This window comes from Leuciscus leuciscus (assembly GCF_965113295.1).
Source record: "Leuciscus leuciscus genome assembly, chromosome: 8".
NCBI lineage: Eukaryota > Metazoa > Chordata > Actinopteri > Cypriniformes > Leuciscidae > Leuciscus > Leuciscus leuciscus.
The window spans coordinates 19,023,247-19,044,315 of NC_138732.1; the positions used below are offsets into that span (position 1 = coordinate 19,023,247).

Below are 21,069 nucleotides of genomic sequence, written 5' to 3' on the forward strand. Positions count from 1 at the left end.
CCCGAGCAGCGCAGAACACACCCAGTGATGTTGCTGCGTCCGTGAGAGCGCCATGATGATGACCTCGAAACTCATTCATGACCGGGGACGTAATTTGATTATGGTCAACGTAAACACGAACATCACTTGAAATGTCATTGGTTTATAAACGCGGCAACAAAACTGCCATCAAGCGTGACCACTCTGTTTACGCCCAAATTTGACACACACACACACACACACGTACTCGATAGGTGTTGTTTTCTCCGGAGTTCAATGACTCCACACCGGCTCACAATCGCGAGCCCTCCGGAAGTCCAGCACTGAGTCCACGCGCGGTGAGGGGTGGAGCCTGACATGAGAAAACACTCGCTCGCGCCGCTGAGTTTAGCCTGTTAGCTAGCCGCCTGACGGCTTTAATTCAACACACTTAACAACATTGACGATGGAGCATTCATGCGGGATTTCAGATAGCCAATGTTTGGCCGTATCCTTTTATTTGGGAGCTCAGTTGTTCATTTTCATTTTTTTAAGAGCTATAGTAGTCTCTTTTGAAGCCATTTAGCCATGTCTTGTTAGCCTAGCTGTAATGGTAAACATAACATTTATTTTCGTTATGGCAATGTAATAAAGAGGCTTAACAGAATACAAATGCTGTCAATTTTTGTTGCTGTTTTCTCTCTGCTGTCAGACTGAAGTGTCGTTTATCCAACCATATTCCATCACTGTTCTTAACGTTACATTCCTAGGAATAATTTGGAACAGCATTGTGTGACATTGACATGTCACTTGATATGATATGATCTGTATGTAAGGTATGACGTTGCAGCTGGAGGCTACAAAGAGAATAACTCTTTTTATGATTGTCACGCATCTTGGAGTATTAGGGACGTTACCTTATGAAGTTGTATAAAGTCCAACAAGTTATTTGATTGTGTGAGGGAGGGAGAGAGCCATGAGTCGTCACGCTTTCCACCCTTTTTCTCTGCCTCTTGCTATTCAATTGAATCCTTGACAGAGATTTTTTTCAGACTGTTAGAGGACACGAGCTCAGAAGCGGACAGAAAGAACCAAGACTCCTGTCCCTGTTACAGTGTTCTGGACAGGTCAAGTGAGTAGACTCCGATCTCAGTTTTTCATTCCACTTTATTCACACTGAACTGCACTTTTATGTGTAAAACAGGGTTAGTTGCATAAGAAAATGTTAAAGCCTGAGAAAGTTGAGCAGCTGTTTAATCTCTGTTGGACTGAACTGAGCATTCTGTCAGGTGGTTTATTGTTGCTGCCTGTTTGTGTTATTACACTGATGCTTGTGTGGTCGTTTTTAGCCTTTTTGACATGATTAGTTTCCAAACCCACAAATGAAGGACATCTAATTGCTAGCTATCAAACTAGAATCTCTATCTTGAGAATGCAGCTGGCTTTTAACAGGCTGCTATTTGTTTTGTTTTTAGCAAGACATGGCTAAATTCATGATTATGGACCCTTTTTACTGACTGTGATGAAGCATTCCCACAATTATTATATATTATCTAAGCTTTTTTTGTATTTTCATTTTAAAAATGTAATGTACATAACGCTATATTTTGTTATATTAAAACAAAACAATTAGTTAACAGCTGCAAGTGTGTTTCTAATACAATGGCTTGTGGGAATGGCTTGTGTAAATTTGACATCTTTATCCTCTGACTACCGTAATCAAATATTTTTTCCTTTTTTGCAAAGACAAGGAAACACTATCATCATGGTTCTTTATTTTGCTATTGGAGCAAATGGGAGTGGGAAAAATCTCTTATTCACCCCTATAGAAGCAAGAACCCCAGAAAAGTGAAAACGGTCCATTATATTTGAATCTATTTGCCGGTTACTATAGATGTGAGAAGACTGTGAAAGATTGTGCAGTCAGATGGTGTTTAGTCAGTGAGGCTTTCGTTGCGTGCCAGCATGCTCCCCATTATGCTACATTCCACCTCGGTGTCCTAGAGCCTAATAAGCCTCACATGAGCACACAAACTCTTTAACTGCATTAAAAGTGTACACACTCAGCTTTACTCAAAGCTCGGGAACTGACTGGGTAAAAGAGTTCAAAAATGATATTTGTTGAATCCCTTTGTAATGAAAATAATCTTCTAACAAAAAGAACAAGGTACACTGTTGATAGTTCACCCAAAATTGAAATGAATTTAGGCTTTTATTCACATATTTATAAATTAAATATGCCATTTTTAAGTCTAACATATCTGTTTTCTTTGGCTTTTGAATAGATCATGGAATGGGTTTTTGAAGCTGATAGAATGTATTTAAACGTTTTTATTTATTCTTGCTTGATCTGTAAAGCTCTTTGGGTCAACTTCTGTTGTTTTTAAATGTGCTATAAAAATAAAGGTTGACTTGAAATATTTCAACGCACATACATGGAGCACATCAAATATGGTCAACGGCAGCTCAACCATACGTGCGTAACGCAAGAACAATTGTCATTGGTTCTCGCGTTGCAAGTAAGCATTTTTGAACTTCCATTTATCATGTTTAATGAGCTCTATGTATATGTTCATCAATATTTATATGTGAAAAAAACGTAATCTTATAAAGTGATTGTAACTCTTCAGAAGTCTTAACTGCTCTATTCATATGGATTTATTTTACGATCTCTATATGAACGAGTCAAAGTTATGGTGGAATGGGCCTTCAGTGGAGGGACAGAAATATCAAAGATTTTATTAAAAATATCTTAATATGTGTTTTGAAGATGAAAGCCTTACAGGTTTAGAATGCCTTGATTGTGAGTAGAGGATGACTGTGTTTACATTTTTGGATGAACTCAGTCTTTAACCTGAAATGCTCGAGCATCTTTGTAAGGAGCACTGAAGGTATAACAAGCTAATAAAAGTATATTACAGTAAAGCTGCACGAATGAATCGTTAAAAGATTGCGAATTCGAAACACCTACGCGATCTTATTCTTAAATGATGATGATTCGCCTATGTCTATTAAACCTTTGACAAGTACGATCCCAGCGAACGCTCAGAACTGTGTTGGCGCTGCCGCTGAGAGAGAGAGAGCAGTTGTCATGTATATGTCATGTCATGTAATTGTGGGAGAATCGTGAATCTAACCATTTTTTAAAACAACAACAACAACAAAAACAATGTGATTCTCAGAATCTATCCAGAATCGTGCAGCTCTATATTACAGTATGTTCCATTTAGCCTGACAGACCTTTGGGGTGGATTTTTGAGCTACATTGTCAATTGAACTTTGATGTGGCAACGAGTGCCATGGTTTAACCTCAGAAAGGAAGGAGATATTTTTGGCATGAGCAGATTATAACCATCATCACTACATTAGGCTATTATTTGTATTGATTGAATATGAGATTGCTTAGTAAGTCTAGGCCAAATTTCCCTTGTTCATGAGTGCTGTGTTTCCTGGCAACAGCATCCATTACAGCAATTATCGTCTTCTGAGACTGAGAGAGAGCGGGCTCACTGGCAGCACAGAGGGGTTCTAGTCTTGCCTCCATGTGTTTGCATGGCATACTCAGGCAGGGAAATCTGAAGGTTTTTCCAATAATCCACTGTAATTTAATTTCCCATTGAGTGAAATGGAGGCAAGACCATAAGAGGAACCTGATGCCCTGGGGTTGGCACTGTTATTGTCAGAGAGTGAAATATGGTCTGCAATTAGCCCTCCTCTGTATTTAGCTGCATTTCTATAAGCTTCCCTCCACCCTCTGTATTCTGAAGCTTTGTTTTTGATGAGATAAGATTATGCTGGACCATAGTGTGTGGAAATATGAGAGCTGCATTACCGTTTAAAAGTTTAGGGTCAGTACGATTTTCTCATGTTTTTGACAGAATTCTCTTTTGCTCACCAAGGCTGCATTTATTTGAGCACAAATACAGTAAAAACTGTGATATTGTGTAATATTATTGCAATTTAAAATAATTGTTTTCTATTGTTGTATATTTTGAAATGTAATAATTCCTATGAATTTTCAGCATCATTACTCCAGTCAGTGTCACATGATCCTTCAGAAATCATTCTAAAATGATGATTTGCTGCTCAGGAAACATTTCTTATTATCGTCAATGTTGAAAACATTGTCAATGTTAGAAACTGTGATACAATTTATTTCCGAAGTTCACAAGAACAGCATTTATTTGAAGTGGAAATCTTTTGTAACATTTTAAATGTATTCACTGTCACTTTTGATAAATTTTAATTCCTTAAAAAAAAAAAAAAATTCTTTACAAAAAAGATATTACTGACCCCAAACATTTGAACGGTAGTGTATCATTCTCAGTGTGCTGTACGCTAAACTTATTAAGCCATCAGAAATGGTGTTATCACCCTGTTTTTGAGTTTGTTTCTTTCAAAAACCTAAATGTATGAACCGACTATGTTAATATCCTGGAGCAATAAGTACAAGGAAATCTTATGAGATGGGTTATTTGCTCTTGTAGGACTTTTCATGAATGAGTCTCTTGTTGTTAGGTTGGATATTTTGGAAAACCCTGAAGCAATTGTATTAAGCCAAGTGCCCCAGCTGTCCATCCCCATCAATAACCATTTTCAGTTAGTTCGAGGTAAGTTTCTAATGACTATTTATAGTTTACAGAAGGACTTTGTAATAGTGTAAATACATTTGCTCTCTTCTCACTATAATATTTTTCACCTTTGGTCTCTGTGAGTGAGGCTTAGAAAACAAGCACTGTGTTTGCATGATAAAATCTCTCTCCCATGATCAAATATTTGAAAACCATTTGTCACCATAGACAGCAGCTATGTTTTATATATCCTGGTACAGTCCCCTGAAAACCTGTATAACATACCTCTCTCTGACTTTCTTTCATTTTTCCCTTTTAGAGGCTGAAGAAGCGCTTCTCATTGACATCTCGATAAACAGTAAGTTTTTTTTTTTATGAGCCAGCTTTTGTAAAATGAATTTCTTTCCTTCTTGACCCTTTTACCAAGTGTTAATGTAGTGTTTTTGAACTATTACATCAGCATAGGATATCATTTTAGTGCATCATTTTTCAAATAAATGTTACATAATTTTCAGTTGAATCATATCTATCTGGCCATAAGCAGTGTATAGTAGCAGCGTTCAGCTTAAGCAGCTTATTGCTACTTTTATCCATTTAATTTTCTTTTTATAAACTGTATGAAATTGCAAAAGATTATATGCACTGTCATTTATATGATTTGTAAATGGGAGGTTTCTTAATGCATACTGCTTTAATAAACTTAAGAAAAATGCTTTTGAAAAAGAATCAAATGTACAGCTGTGATGTTTGGATGTGAGAAAGTGACACTGTTCCTCAACAGCAACGGTACGGATTCGTCTTCGAGGCGAGCGAATGCCAGAGATTCTGCTTGAGCTGCAAGATGACGCGCACACTCAGTCTTTCTTACAACATGTGACGAAGGCCAAACAGCAAGGTGATATACCTCATTTGCCCTCCACAGGATGCTTCCACAAACATCAAGCCACATTTCTTATTTATTAACTACTCTAATCATTTATTTACCAGGGTAACCAACACCCAGTTTTATATGTTTGTCAGTAATGAATGCTTCTTGGAAGAATTTGACCTCAGTGTCGGCCAGAAAGTTTGACAGATATACATTTTTGGTGTTGGTTTACTTTAGTTTACATTGTTACAGCCACAATCGGGTCAAAGGTTAGACCACCTGCTGCATGATTTCTCTGATTTGTTTCCACACACCTTGTAATATTCAGCTCAGGGTATGTTTGTCCTTCAAACTCTTACCTTAGAGGCATAGGCTTCATTTCCTGATATCGTCCATTGGCCGATGTATCATGTTTGAGAGTGTGCTGAAGTCTACTTAAAGCTGGAATACACTACAGGGCTTTTAAAATCTGAAAAGTTTCTAAAACACTTGACATCATACACTTGCCAACTTTGTAAATGGCTATAGAGAAAGACTGGATGTCACACACTAAATGACTGATGATCACACACTACCAGACTTTAATGTCGCTCCAAAACACAACAAACTTGCTCTGAACTAAATGTGCTAGTTGCAAGGAAATGCATGACAGAAAACAAACATGGATGTGCAGGATTTGACTGCAGTAGTTGTAGCGACTTCTGAGTTGCAAAAAAAAAGGAAGAAACATCAAAATGGATTTGGATGAACTCTTGGGTGTAGACGCAGTCAGTATGACCTGTACAAATTGCGACACAAGTTTGAGACGAGTGTTATTAAGCCTATTATAAGTCGTATTACAATATGTCTGCTAAAATCACCTCAAAATATCATGTTTGATATCCTCTGACTGGATGGAATAGTCTGCTCATCTGTGCTCATACACTATTCGATTTACTGTGAAATCTGTCAGGTTAGAATGACAAATATTGAGGATGAAATAATCACTGGATTTTGACAGATTAGTGACATCAAATGTTTTTGTTTTTTTGAGGGAGCAGGTTATCTAGACATTAATGGGCAGAATGTATGCATGTTCTCGGAGTTTGTCTGTGACTCAAAGTCTGCAGACTGGTATTGACTTTAATTAACTAGCGTCCAGACTGCAAATTTAGGCATAAATCTAGTCAATAGTGGTGTATTCCAGCCTTCCAGCCAGGATACTTTATGCAATACTCTGAAATTATTAATTACTGAAGGTAAGACAACTCAAAAACATCATGTATAAAAAAAAATGTCAGTCAAAGATTTTCGTATTCATGACTTAATTTTTTTTTTTAAACAGATCATATCCAGACCAGGGAAACATTTAAAATAGAAAACCATAAAAACCTGCTTTTCTTGTTTTGGTTTTCGTTTCATTTTAGTTTATTCTGACATGTTGATTTTTAAAAAATGCATATCCCTCTGAGGTCACTTTGTGTACGGTACTCTGAATGTACAGATTTAGGGTCTTGCATCAAAGAGTTTGCCTGTACCTGAGCTTTACTGTTAAATATTATAAGTAGAGCTGCCTGTACTAAAATGATAATATTAAACCTTCATCAAACTACCACTGCTAAATATGTTTTGAAGGCCCCTTTCAATTTATATGTTAACATCACTGTTAAATGGTCCACCTTTAGCTGAGAGGAGGAGTTCACTGCCTAGGAAGATGGAGCCTGTTGTACCTATTCCAGTCAAAGACTGCATTCCTGTTCCACCTCAAAGAGGAACCTCCAAATCCACCTCAAACAACATCAACAACAGTGCTTTAGCAAAGTCCTCAAACACAGGTATGGAATTATTATTTTTTTTACATTGGGTTACATGGCCAGATGCACCAAAGACCGTGAACGTTCTGTAACTACTCTGTTCCTCTCTATGTTTATAGACTCCGCCCTCTCGCTTGCAACAGATTTTGGTTTTGAAGAAAATTTTAACCATTGTATAAAAGTGGAAGAGAAGAAGAACCAACAAAATCGTATGGTTGCACAACGAGAGCCGCCACCTCCACCAGTGCCCCCTCTTCCCCCTCGAAAAGGCACATACAAGCCATCGACTAACCTCACGGCAGGCCTGACTGCTAAAGAAAGGCCACCCTCTGCACTGAATGCCACACCTGTCAGAAATGAGTGAGTGCTCCTGGTTTTAAATGCAGAAGCCTTGTACATTTTCAACTTTGTTAAAGCTCTGTGTTGTTTTTTGTAGCAGATTTCAGTCTGTAGACCGCTCCGTTTCCTGGTCTGACAGCCCATCCAACTACACCATGAGACAGACCATGATGAGCAGCCAGTCAGGGTCAAGGGAAGGCCTGCTTAAGTATCGCCTCAGCAAGAAAGAGAAAGAATATGTGGACATTAAGAACTTTCGGTGAGTGTCACATGCCTGGAAACATAATGTCAATAATTTTGTTTTGACTGATTCCAGGTGTTTGAGTAAGTCACTGTATTTTACAGGTTCTTCTTGGGCACTTGGAATGTGAACGGTCAGTCCCCTGACAGCAGTCTTGAGCCCTGGCTGTGCTGTGATCCAGAACCTCCAGATGTCTACGCACTGGGGTGAGTGGCAAAGCAATAGCCCCTCCCTCCAAAATAATGAATCTGAAACATTAGCTGCGTTCCATTACCCTTCAAATTGCGAATTGAAAATACGGCAATGGAAAGTGCAAAAATTCCCATATATCGCAAAATAAGTTTTTACGCTCGCATGAGGTGTTTTTTTTGCAAAACTGCAATGGAAACAGTTTTTTCGCATTTACAGGTCACCTGCTGTACGTAAAAGTCAATCATTCTATAAAGAAGGCACGATATGTTTGGACAGAAGACGAGACAGAGTTCTTTATTAAACTCATAAAAGACAAAAGAATTACAGGAATACTGGATTCTAAACAACAGAGAAATGTCACTATTTATCAAGACCTCGGAGCAGATTGGAGGGTGGAACACCCAGAAACACCTCACATGTGGACTCTCCCAAGTATAAGGGGATTTCCCTGCCATTAATTCTTGAATAACAAGCCAACGTCTCCTTCGATTGAAAATATGGCTTGTGGCTGCAATTATACATAAACTTACTAAAATCCGTCACCATGATTTTTGGAATGACTTATCGCGAGAGAATTCTTTTTTAGTTTTTGTCACATAACATCGGTTAATGGAAACGTTACTATTTCGCAATCGTTTTTTTATCAACATTCAGAAAATATCGCAAAGTTTTTGCGCAAGTCTGTAATGAAAACCAGAGGCTATTGTTAGATCTGGAAATGCATGTGCAGCATGCAAATGGAGCCATGTTTGGGAAACCCCATTTTTTGGCAGTTTTGTGACAAGCATTAATGTATTTCACCCTTAATAGATCATTTGACATTATACATTGTCCATTAATTGGTTTAATTGATTAAGGTCATAGTGCTTTATGCTTTGTCTAATTATTTTCTTGTGTTTTTTGTCAGATTTCAGGAGCTGGACCTGAGCACAGAGGCATTTTTCTATATGGACTCATCCAAAGAACAGTTATGGGTTGATGCAGTAGAGAAAAGCCTTCACCATAAAGCCAGATACATACAGGTGAGTGAACGACAGCTGATTTATGCTATTCAGCGTTTAAAATGCAAAGAACAGTCTTATCATTCCTGTGGCACCCTGAAAGTAGCATTTGGCAGTCAACTGGAGAAAGTATGTGCAGCTCGCTTTCATTGTTTGTGGACTTTTCATGAAGTTCTGTATGCTGTCTTCAGGTCCGTATCATTCGCCTAGTGGGAATGATGTTGGTGGTGTATGTCAACAAGGTGCACAAAGATCACATTAGAGAGGTGGCTTCTGAGTCTGTGGGAACTGGCCTCATGAATAAAATGGTATGTTTGCATTTGTTAAAATAGGAAGTGGTTTGTCAAAACTGGAAGTCATTTTAGCCTATCTTTTGGCATAGAATGCATATCTTTTGTTGTTGTATTTGTATTATATATGGTGTAAATCTTAGAGTGGTATTGATTACACAAATGACAGAAATTACCACAAATCGAATGATTTATTAGTAGTTCAATCTCGGTTACCTGATAAGATTAACCTACTTTTATTACTCCATTACTATAGGGAAATAAAGGAGGAGTGGCTGTGCGTTTTGTGTTTCACAATACCAGCTTCTGCTTCGTGAACTCTCACTTGGCGGCTCATGTGGATGACTTTGAGAGGCGGAACCAGGACTACAAAGACATCTGTGCCCGCATGAGTTTCCACCTGCTGGAATACCCCCCTCTCAATATAGTGAAACATGAGTGAGTGTCACTGTCATCCAGTGTAGCCATTGTGAACCCATGATTAGATAACTATATTTTAAGCTAATATTGTACTTATATTTAAATGCTTCAATGCTTATGATTTCTCCTCTAAGTGTGGTGATTTGGCTTGGAGATCTTAACTACAGACTATGTTTGAATGATACCATGGAAGTGAAGAGACTTATTGCTGAGAATGAATTACGGAGGCTTCAGGAGTATGATCAGGTGAGACCTGGGGATGATGCCTCTTTATTATAATATAATATTTTATCCTTTATTCATATATATATATATATATATATATATATATATACAAAATACGGGTATACACTCGCTGGCTACTTTATTAGTACAATAATTCAACTGCTCATTAACGCAGGTATCTAATCAGCCAATAGCATAGCAGAAACTCAATGCATTTAAGCATGTGGAGAAGAATAGAATAGAATGTCCCGAAATAGAGAAAATATCCAGTTTTGTGGGTGAATTTGCTTTGTTAATGCCAGAGATCAGAGGAGAATGGTCAGACTGGTTGGAGCTGATAGAAAGGTAACAGAAATACAAAAATACACTCGTTACAACCAAGGTTTGCAGAAGAGGAATTCTGAACACACAAAATGTCAAACCATAAGGCAGATGTGCTACAGCAGCAGGAGACAAACCGGGTGCCACTTTATCAGCTTCACACAGGCTCACCAAAATTGGACAATAGAACATTAGAGCAACAGTGCCTGGTCTGATGAGTCTCGATTTCTACTACGACATTCAGATAGTAGGGTCAGAATTTGGCATAAATAACATGAAAGCATGGATTCATTCTGCCTTGTATCAACAGTTCAGGCTGCTGCTGGTGGTGTGGGATATTTTCCTGGAGCAGTTTGGGCCCCTTAGTACCAATTGAGCATTATTTAAATGCCACAGCCTACCTGAGTATTGTTGCTGACAATGTCCATCCCTTTATGACCACAGTGTACCCATCTTCTGATGGCTACTTCCAGCAGGACAAAGTGCCATGTCCCAAAGTTCAAATCATCTCAAACTGGTTTCTTGATCATGACAATGAGTTCACTAAACTCAAATGGCCTCCACAGGCACTGGATCTCAAACCTTTGTGCTCAATTTGATTGTGTGGTGGAACCTTTGTGTGGTGGAACTGGAGATTTGCATCATGAATGTGCAGCCTACAAATCTGGAGCAACTGCGTGATACTATCATGTCAACGGACAATCAAAATCTCTGAGGAATGTTTCTAGCACTGTGTTGAATCTATGCCATGAAGAATTAAGGCAGTTCTGAAGGCAAAATGGGGTCCAACCCGGTACTAACAAGGTGTTCCTAATAAAGTGGCCAGTTGTGATAAATAGTATTATTAGCACAACAATTTGAGTCTAAAGTTCTGAATAGAAAAAGCTTTTTATATATTTAATTTATATACATATTTGAATTATAAATATGTAATGTTTATATGCATATAAATGTATAAAATTCTGAAAAATTGTTTTTTTCAATCCACAACATTTCAATCAAACTATAATGTTATTAATATTATTTTATTAACATTTTTTAATGAAAAAACACAAAGATATTTTCCACTAGTGTTCTCTTTTACTAATGCACCCCACTGTATTTATCTGTTTTTTTGTTATTCTTTGTTGCTTCCTCTTCTTTTTCCTGTGTGTGTATGTGGCAGTTCTTTAAGTGGTAGCCAAATATAGACTTCCATTTTTGCTCTGAAAGCACACTTAATTGTATCTTCTGTTTCACTTTGCCAGCTGAATATCCAGAGAAAGACTAAACGTGCCTTCGCTGATTTCATGGAAGGGGATATTACTTTCATCCCAACTTACAAATATGATGCTAAATCCGATGGATGGGACTCAAGGTAAAGTTTTTGGACATCAGGACATCTTCCTTTATACATCATTGTTTGAAGATCACTTGCTGTTAAAATGCTCTTAAAGTAAAAAAAAAAATGAAAATGTCACGTCATAATTTGGTTTTGTTCTCTGGGGTGCGTTGACAGTGGGAAATGTCGAGTACCTGCCTGGTGCGACCGTATCCTCTGGAGGGGGAGCAACGTAAAGCAACTTCACTACCGCAGTCACATGGACCTAAAGACCAGTGACCACAAACCTGTCAGCTCTGTCTTTAGTGTCGGGGTGAGGATAACTCCATTCATCATGCTCCAATAAAGGAGTTGAGACCATCACATTAATTGTATGTGTGTGCTGCAGGTGAAAATGGTGATAGAGCAGCGCTACAAGAAGGTGTTTGAAGAAATTGTGCGGGACATGGACAGAATGGAAAATGACTTTCTGCCCTCTTTGTCCCTAACCCGACGGGAGGTAAGTAATGACAGGGAGACAGACAGGTCAGTGTATCCTCTGACAAACTGCATTGATCCTCTGGCCTGCCTCCATTCTCTCTGAGATCCCACCATATATCAGTGGAGGGTCGATAATGTTTGCACAATCTTAGCACTTCTCTGGACTGTGAGTGGATTATAGGCTAATCACATGTGCAATTGCTTGTAGACTGAATGCACTGGGGCAGTGTCTTTAAAATAGAAAAGACTATAAAAATAAACTGATCAGCATCACCTGGAATCACTTCATCAGTGCATACTAAGGGTATTATTTGTAATACCCATGCAAATACTAATACCATGCAAAAGTTGGGGTCAGTGTGTAGATTTGTTTTTGTTTTTAAAGGATGCATTAAATTGATCCAAAGTTACAGTTAAGACATTTATTATGTTATAAAAGATTGAAAGATTTCTATTTTAAACTGACATCTTTTCATCTTTTCTTCTGGTAGTATATGTTTACAGCTTCATACACTACCATTCAAACACATTTTCATATTATCTCTGTTCTTTATTCCATAGTTCACCTTTGAGAATGTGAAGTTCCGTCAGCTGCAGCGTCAGAGTTTTCTCATCACTAATGATGGACAAGTTGCTTGCACCTTTGCCTTCATTCCCAAACTTAATGACACTCAATACTGTAAGCCCTGGCTACGTGCTGAGCCCAACGAAGGGGTACTAGACCCTAGTGAGTATCTCATTTCAGTCCTGTATTTTTGTCATAAAAAAGAATTACACATTCTTTTAATGTTTGATAATGTCTTTCTTTACTTCCTGATTATCAAGATACAATAAGACACTATAGTTGGGCAGTATGTAATTTCATTTGTTGTATTTTTTTGAAAATATATCCCATTTTGATAATAAATATACCTAATTTGTATCCACATTGTACATTCACAAAGGACCACAACATTTTACTGGGAAATATTTGGCCAAAATAATTTTGGAGTGTATTTTAAAACTTTAATTTTAGTTTTGGAGAAAGAATTCTAATGCATCACAAATTTAAACAATTATGGATAATTTTGCCAAATTATGAAAATAGAAGAAATAAAAGGATGTTTTCTGTGAAGAAATGTCATGTCAACTGCCCAATATGATGTCATCTGAATTTGTTAATTTATGATGCAGACTGCGCCCATCTACCAGACTGTCTCAAATATTCCTGTTTTTTATATAGATGAGACAATGGAGATCTTCCTAGAGGTGTATGTCAGTAAAGATTCTGTAACACTACTAAACTCTGGTGAGGATAAAATCGAGGACATTCTGGTGCTTCATCTGGACCGGGGAAAAGACTACTTCATCACTTTCTCTGGAAACTATCTGCCCAGCTGTTTTGGCACATCTCTGGAGACTCTGTGCCGTATGAAGAAGCCCATCCGTGAGATCCCCATCACCAAACTCATCGATCTGGTGAGGCACAGGCCACAGCTGCAGTTGGTTAGATGGATTATTATCACAGGATACATGGCTAAGTAAAGATTAGTGGCTGCCATTACAAAAACGAAAGTCGTCTTCTCACTTTCTTGGCAGTGGAAAGTAATGACAGACAGTGGAGAGGAATTTTGTCCCCAGATTTTAGATAAGGAAATACCTTCAGGGTTGACATGATTCTGACATGAGGCTACAAGGAAGAAGTCATGTACAAAGAGAATTTTTTGATGAGATACAGCTTGTTCAGGAGCAGTTTGTCATCATGCAAATGTTCTGTGTTGTTCATCACTGTTCCATTCTCCACTATATTCTCAAAATAGAATTAGTTTTTAATTTAGAGAGTAGTCAATCATCTTTAGTAATTTTATGTTTCTATCTCTGCTGTTCACTGATCACTGTTGATAGCTGAAAGCTGCTTATTTGTAATTATGCAATACTGTCTCTGTCTTCTCAGTGATTACGCAATGTTTCTCTATTGTCTCATCTCTCCTCCCTACTTTACTCCTTTCTGCTCTGACCACTCCTTTCCGACCAATCATTCTGGGTCTGCATGATTCTCAGGGAGAGGATAGCTGCATGGAAAAGGTAAAGTTCCTCTTCATGCACAGAAAAGACTCATTAGATCATGCAATAGGAAAGCTGCTATTATCAGGGCCTACATGTATGATTGAGGGTGACTGTCCTGTTTTTAAATGTTTGTCCCAGTGTGACAGCCTTTGGTGCTTGCCGGTTCACACAGGTCAGCTTGCTGCAGTCACTCTGCAGGTTCAGGCTAATGAATGCCACTGAGGCTTGAATCTCTCAGCTTGTATTCTCCCCCTCCTTTCCCCACCCAACTCACTGCTCACCAGCCAACGATATTAGATAAGCAGGGAGAGGAAGCAGCTCACAGCATGGTGAAACCAGCCTCACAAATCAGTGTTTGTAATTTGGAGTCAGCCGTTCTTCACAGTTGTTTTTGACTCTGATCTTGCTTCTGTGGCTCAGCATGAGTTGCATTCCTGCTAATTGCATGAGTCCCCTTATATTGTTTAGCGGTCTTGGGGCTGTCACTGTTCTCCACATAACACGTTTCTGTGTGTGTATGAGAGAGGAATGTTATTTGTGGCCCCTTTTCAAAGACAACGTGGCTGAATTTATGCCTGTTATGTTCTTTAAAGTGCCCCTTTTTTGATTTTAAAGGTTTTTCATTTTGTTTTGGAGGTCTACTACAAAAGGTTTACATGCCTCCAATGTCGATAAACACAAGTTTGATCATACATTGCAGCATCACCTGTTTTCTCACAGTGTCTGAAACTGTTTGATAAAAGATTCCGTCTCTCTAAACCCCTTTTTTCCGAGAGCCTACTCTGCTCTGATTGGTCAGATGGCCCAGTCTGTTGTGATTGGTCTATCGCTTTACAATATCTGAATATAACACACTCATTACAATATCTGAATTTCAGCCCCGGAGGCTTCCTCAGCCCTTGATAAACAGTGATACAAACCCTGTCCCAAATGGAACCCTTATCCAGAGGTACCCAATCCTGTTCTTGGAGATCTACCGAAAGTTCAGCTCCAACCCTGCTCAAACACAACTGAAGAAGCTAATTAAGATCTTCAGGAACACTTGATAATTACAGACAGGTGTGTTAGTTCAAGGTTGGATCTGAACTCTGCAGGTAGGTAGATCTCCAGGAACAGAATTGGCCACCCTTACCCTAAGCCCTTGTGATCTTCCTCCGAGTCCACACGTTTAGATTGAAAAAAAAATGAAAAGCAGCGAAGAGCATCATCATTGCATCTCGTGCGCCATTGATAAGGCTGCCTGCCTGATGCACGCCTAACATTTGAATGTTTTTGCTGTCAAATGTGGATATTTTATTTTTTATTCTATTAATATTTGGAATTAATTTTAATTTAACAGGCCTAGCAGCCAATGAAGACCATAGGCTGGCATTATGCTAATATGAGATTGGCATTATGCTAAAAACAGGAATTACTTACAACTTGTTACAGCATGTTCAGAATCGGTTCTTTGTTTTGGGAAACAATAACCCCATTTATCGTGCTTTGATCTTTGAAACTTTGCAGACCTTTTACATTCACTAGCAGCTATATTACAGACTACATGAAATGTAATATCCGAAAATTTTTAATGGGGGACTTTAAACAAAGTGATCATGATGATAATAATGTCTGATAATCTGCATATTTAAAGGCACTTTCCAAACATTGGATCTAGTGCTTTAAAAAAAGAATAATAATGAGGCCCCAAAGTGTACTGAATTGTGCAGAGTGCTACAAGATATTTTATATCGCGCTTCTGGAATTTAATACAGAATTAAATATAGCTTTTAAGACAATTCTCAATTTTCTCAGGAGAAATCCCGGATGTATTCCTTGTTGGACAATTCTGGAACAGAGGATAAACCTCTGAAGATTCCCAAAGAGGTCTGGTTGCTTGTTAATCACCTCTACACCAAGGCCTGCCAGCAGGTAAACAAAATAAAGCATGAATGCACCAATGATTAGCCATAACATCTCAAATTACTAATTAGATTATTTTCTTTTTCTTTATTAAAGGAGGACCTTTTCCAGACCCCTGGCCTGCAAGACGAGCTACAAAGTATTATTGACTGCTTGGACACCAGCATTCCTGAATCCATCCGTATCCTTTCCCACAAAAAAAATAAAAATGTTTATATATAGAAAGAGCTAGAGATTTTCCCAGCAGATTGATTACTAGTGGATTGTCTGGACAAATCTCTTTCAGGGCTCTCAGAGTTACTTAGCATAGAAATGCTAATGCCTGTCACTTCAGTGAATGTGACCGAGTGGCTCCCTTTAAAACTGCTCTGACTGGCTGGACTCTCCCACACAATTCTTCCCTGTGCTACCGAGAGACTGAGAATGTGCCTTCTGTCTTACTGTAATGCTCCTTGAAATATCCCTAGAGACACTGTGTTCTTTCTTTCTTTTCTCTCCCTGTCTTTTCCTTTTTCTCACTGCCATATGTTTTCTTCCTGTAGCTAAAATGTGCATTCTCACTGTTCACCGTGGTTCTCCTTGACTGCTGGTTAGCTGGCTGTAATCACTCAGTTGCTGAAGCACTATTGATCTTCTTGGAGGCTCTTCCTGAACCTGTGCTGTGTTATGAACTCTATCAGCGCTGTCTTGAATGCTCTCATGACAGCCGCCTCTGCAAACAGGTACAAATTATATTTGTAGTGTCCTGACAATATAGTTCATATGCTATTTGTGGTAGTAGGGCTTGGTATCTATCTATATTCTTGATTCAGTTCGTATTTACAAGTTCTCAATTTGATTTTGTGTTCAATGTGATTAGATTCCGATTAATTTGGGTATATTTCAGTTACAATGTACATTTTGCTTAAATGAAAGGAATTGTCTCTCAGCTATTGATGTAAATTAGATGGAACCTTCTAAGTTGGTACATACAAAAACATTATTTCAAAAAATTAAGAACAGGGGTCTAAACTATGCAGTTCAATTGCTATTTATTTATAATAATCAACACGAGATGCAAAGAAACAAAAATTCAACTTTAAATTGCATTTATTATTTTATAAAACTGTTAATATAATGTGCAAATATTATAAATATTACAAACTCATGAACATATAAATTCCCATGAAAAAACCTGAAATGGGTCGATGTACTGCTGTTCATAAGTTTGGGGGCAGTATATATATTTTTTTCAGCAAGGATGAATTAAATTGATCAAAAGTGACAGAAAGACATTTATAATGTTTCTGTTACAAATAAATGCTGTCATTTAACATTCTATTGAAAGAAAACAATTCTATTAAATTATAAAAAATTCAGCTTTGTCATCACATATGTTAAAATAGACAGAAGTTATTTTAAATTGTAATAATATTTCACAGTATTATGTTTTTTACGTTTTTTTTTTAAATCAAATAAATGCAGCCTTTTTGAGAAACAGATACTTTTTTCAAAAACATTATAAAAATCCTACTGACCCCAAACTTTTGAACAGTAGTGTATGTATAGGGCAGTGTATATATACGTACAGTATTAACTATCCAACCATATTTATACATAATACACAAGATCATTCAAATGATTAATCAAAACTATTTTAAATGTTGATCATGGAATTATATCTAAAATGCTCATATCACATTGAAAAATCTAAGTTAAAATTTTTATTTTAAACCTAGAAGTAAACAAAGTTTAAGAATTAATTGTTTGTTTTCCTCTAAACAACAGCTAATATCTCAGCTCCCACGAGCCCATCGCAATGTGTTCCGCTACCTGATGGCCTTCTTGAGAGAATTACTCAAACACTCTTTTGACAACAACCTGAACGCCAACCTCCTAGGTGAGTCTGACTTGAGACCCTTTCACACGGGAATGTGATGCAATGGGAGACGGGCAAAAAGTAGCAAAACGCTTTCACTGGCGTTGCTCGAGCACCCAAAATCCTGCCTCTTCCACAAGCACATCTCTTTGCGTTTTATCTTTTTTGTGAGCGGCAGCGCAGCTGTATAGGCTTTAACCAATTATTGAACAGATTTTTTAACAACCAATCAATCATTGAACATTTCACTGAGCTCATATCAGACTGTTCAAAACATGATGGAGAAGATCGTTTTAAATGTAGTGGAATTTCCCAATCAAAAATATCATACAGAGATATAAACGAAAAAATAAAATCCAAGTTGTTTTGCCAGAAAAAAAAGCTAACTGTGTCTGACATGAAAACTATGCTAGTCATATTCCCATGAAGTGATAAATAACACAAACACACCATTTTTGTTATGTTTAATCTATTTAGTTTTTAGTAAATACAAATGTTACCTTGTCGATTGTAAATATGGCAACGTTCACTCTGAGACCGCGACGCGAGCACCGCCACAACTGCACAAAGCGCTTCCACTATGAGAGAAAGCAGCAGCCAGATGGCGATTCCACCACTTGCCATGTCCCGTGTGAAATGGCCTTTATTCTATTGGCAGCAGATTGCAAACATTCAGGTGCGTTACTGTTGTATTGTTTCTTGTACCTCTTGTCCAGCTACTCTCTTCGCAAGCCTCCTCATTCGGCCTCCTCCCAACCTTGCTGGCAAACAGACACCACACGATCGTCAGAAAGCCAATGACTTCATACTGGGGTTCCTGATGGGAGGCGATGAAGACTGAGGGAGAGGACTGCAGAATGAGGTGTAAATGAAGGAATGAAGCAAAAAAGACTCTTGAGGTGTGTTTGTGGCTGGTCTTCTGGGAGATAAATGGGGCCCCCCTGCACTAAGATGGCTAACAGCCTCCATGATGAAAGTTTGGCACTGTTGGATAGTTCTGTTTTGCACAGACATTGCCCATTGGTTACGCTACGCTGTTCTTCTGTTGCTGCTTCAGAGGAATAGATGTCAGTTTATCTCTGCTCCCTGAATGTGTTGTTCTGGGAGTATTTATAACTACACTTTAACCCTTACAAACCTCATCTTTTTGACTAGCATCCATAATCCTACGTGCAGCCCCAGTTTCTCTGGTTTTGACCTCTGGATCAATGCTGTAATGCCAAATCCGATATTCCCGACCATATTTGACTGAATGCGACTTATTGTTACTCAAAAGAAGGTCTTTGTTACACTAAAGGAAAGTCATGTATTGGAGATTGTATTGACTGCTGCTGCCAGTTTAAACGCTCCCTCAGAGCCCAGAGCACATTTTTCCACCTGTCTCACGCTTCCTTTTCTCCTTCGAAAAATGACCTTCACAAAGAAATGTTTCTGACAAGGTGACTTAGACAATCGACTACCTTTCAGAGTGGAGAAGTCTGGACTATGATCTTTACTCACAGTTCTATCTGAATCATGATGAATCAGCGGACTTTGTCCATTGTGGTGTGCACGTTATTTATGTTTTCCAGTCTCATACATCCTTGTTGTCCTCAGCATTTGGGCATTTGTATGTCCTCCACAGATGAATATCTGTTATCCTTCAGAATAGACTCTTCAGTCTGTTTTGATTGCACATCCAAACCCATAATCCTTAGTCATCTTCAATAATAGCAATGAGCGTCAACATCAGATGTGGTTGTCTTTATCAGATCTGGACTCTGGGGCTGATACTTTTATTCTTTTGAGGTCTTATTCTTTTACAGATCTTCTCTGGATCCTGTTGTGCTACAGAGACGTTAACATTTTAACTGATGTGGTCACTGGATCTTTTATTGTTCTGTCATGTCCTGTAATGATGATGCAAACGTGGTCCTTCTATATGTATGCTGTGTGTTATACTAACCCAGACTGGGATAATTTTGTGTATGTTTATAGTCTTTGTGTCCTTTGTTGGTGTTGTTTCATGTTACATTTACACTTTATATTTCCATGAAGTGACTTACTGGCATATGTTTCTCTCTCTTGAACTCATAGTACATATTGGGATTCTGTTGATCTTATTTGTGAGTGCCGACTGAAATTCTGCTGGTTTTTACTCCTGACGCCAGTCAGTCTGGTTTTGTTGAACAGTGTGTGAAGAGGAAGTCTCTTCTGCTATACCAGCATTAATCATCACCCCAATGCTAAAATATTATTGTAACACAAACCACTAAAGCTGTTTCTCCACGTAATGCGTGTGACATGTTGCCCCTGTCCACTTGCGATATTTCCTCAGAATCTCACAGGAAATGTTTTGTGTGAGTCTTGCAAATTGGAAAAAGAGTTGTAATCAGTTTCCGACCTACTCTGTGTCCTGCCTTCCTTTACTTTTAGACATAAATATGCAAAAATGGTTGCTTTAGGGGCACAACAGCTTGTCACTGGGACAGTGCTTTTAAAGGGATGACTTTGTATCTTATCTACCCCTAAAAGGTGCATATTAGTACCTTAGAGTAGTCATACATTATGTATCTTTAAGGTACTGCTGTTAACGTTTTAGGGCTAAATAAGGTACAAAAATGTCCTTTGGGCGCTGCCCTAGTAACAAGCTTGTACAATTTTTTGCACTTTTCTTTTTCTGATAGTGTTAAACTCTAAGTAGTGATGTTCTGTGAATGATATTGTCTGTGGCTCAATGTCCTTCAACGATCCACTCTCAAATCTCAGTCTAAATCACTTCACTTCATCTGCTGCCATATTTACAAGCTTGTGTCTTTGTCTGAGCTTTCTTGTTGGGTTTATGTTTTCTAATTTCTGCTTTGGAGAGGGCCACCATAGAACTCGGCTGAAATCACTTTTTTCAATGCCAATAGATGATGTTTCTGGGAGGACCTCATTGCAGATGGCCATTATACAGATTTCTGGTGTTCTGTGATCACCACCCCATCTGTTTGTTTATTTCTGTGTCTTGTCTTTCTTTCCATTCAGTTTTTGGAATGATCCTGGTACTTTGCAGCTGGGTACTTGCACATACTTTGTTTTATTTTTGGGGGGTGGGACATCTAATTTATTCAATAAAATAAAGACATTATGAACCTATTATTGGGATTTCCTGAATTCTTTTTTAGCTAATGTCGATTACTATTGCTCAACCTTATTACTGGAGTTTGTTCAAATAATACTAAGTAATACTAGTGCAAGCTCTTCAGACCTGACCTGTCA

At 38.1% G+C, this 21,069-nt stretch overlaps 1 protein-coding gene across 4 annotated transcripts; it reads left to right on the forward strand.

Moving 5' to 3' along the window:
• The first annotated feature begins 106 nt into the window (after positions 1-106).
• Positions 107-20,946, forward strand: ocrl (OCRL inositol polyphosphate-5-phosphatase). Of its 4 annotated transcripts, none has more exons than XM_082177966.1 (24): positions 107-466; positions 1,011-1,090; positions 4,477-4,568; positions 4,849-4,887; positions 5,311-5,424; positions 7,062-7,211; positions 7,310-7,550; positions 7,630-7,788; positions 7,875-7,976; positions 8,870-8,984; positions 9,155-9,271; positions 9,510-9,691; positions 9,808-9,919; positions 11,467-11,576; positions 11,718-11,853; positions 11,929-12,039; positions 12,582-12,747; positions 13,243-13,478; positions 14,061-14,084; positions 15,861-15,977; positions 16,065-16,149; positions 16,563-16,690; positions 17,736-17,847; positions 18,543-20,946. In XM_082177966.1, the coding sequence occupies exons 1-24, from the start codon at positions 425-427 to the stop codon at positions 18,665-18,667; spliced, it is 2,895 nt and encodes a 964-aa protein (XP_082034092.1). In that variant the 5' UTR covers positions 107-424; the 3' UTR covers positions 18,668-20,946. The 4 variants fall into 4 exon arrangements, with proteins under 4 accessions (XP_082034092.1, XP_082034091.1, XP_082034094.1 ...); XM_082177965.1 differs by having other exon boundaries at positions 108-466; positions 7,627-7,788; XM_082177968.1 differs by lacking the exon at positions 14,061-14,084 and having other exon boundaries at positions 108-466.
• The last annotated feature ends 123 nt before the right edge of the window (positions 20,947-21,069 follow it).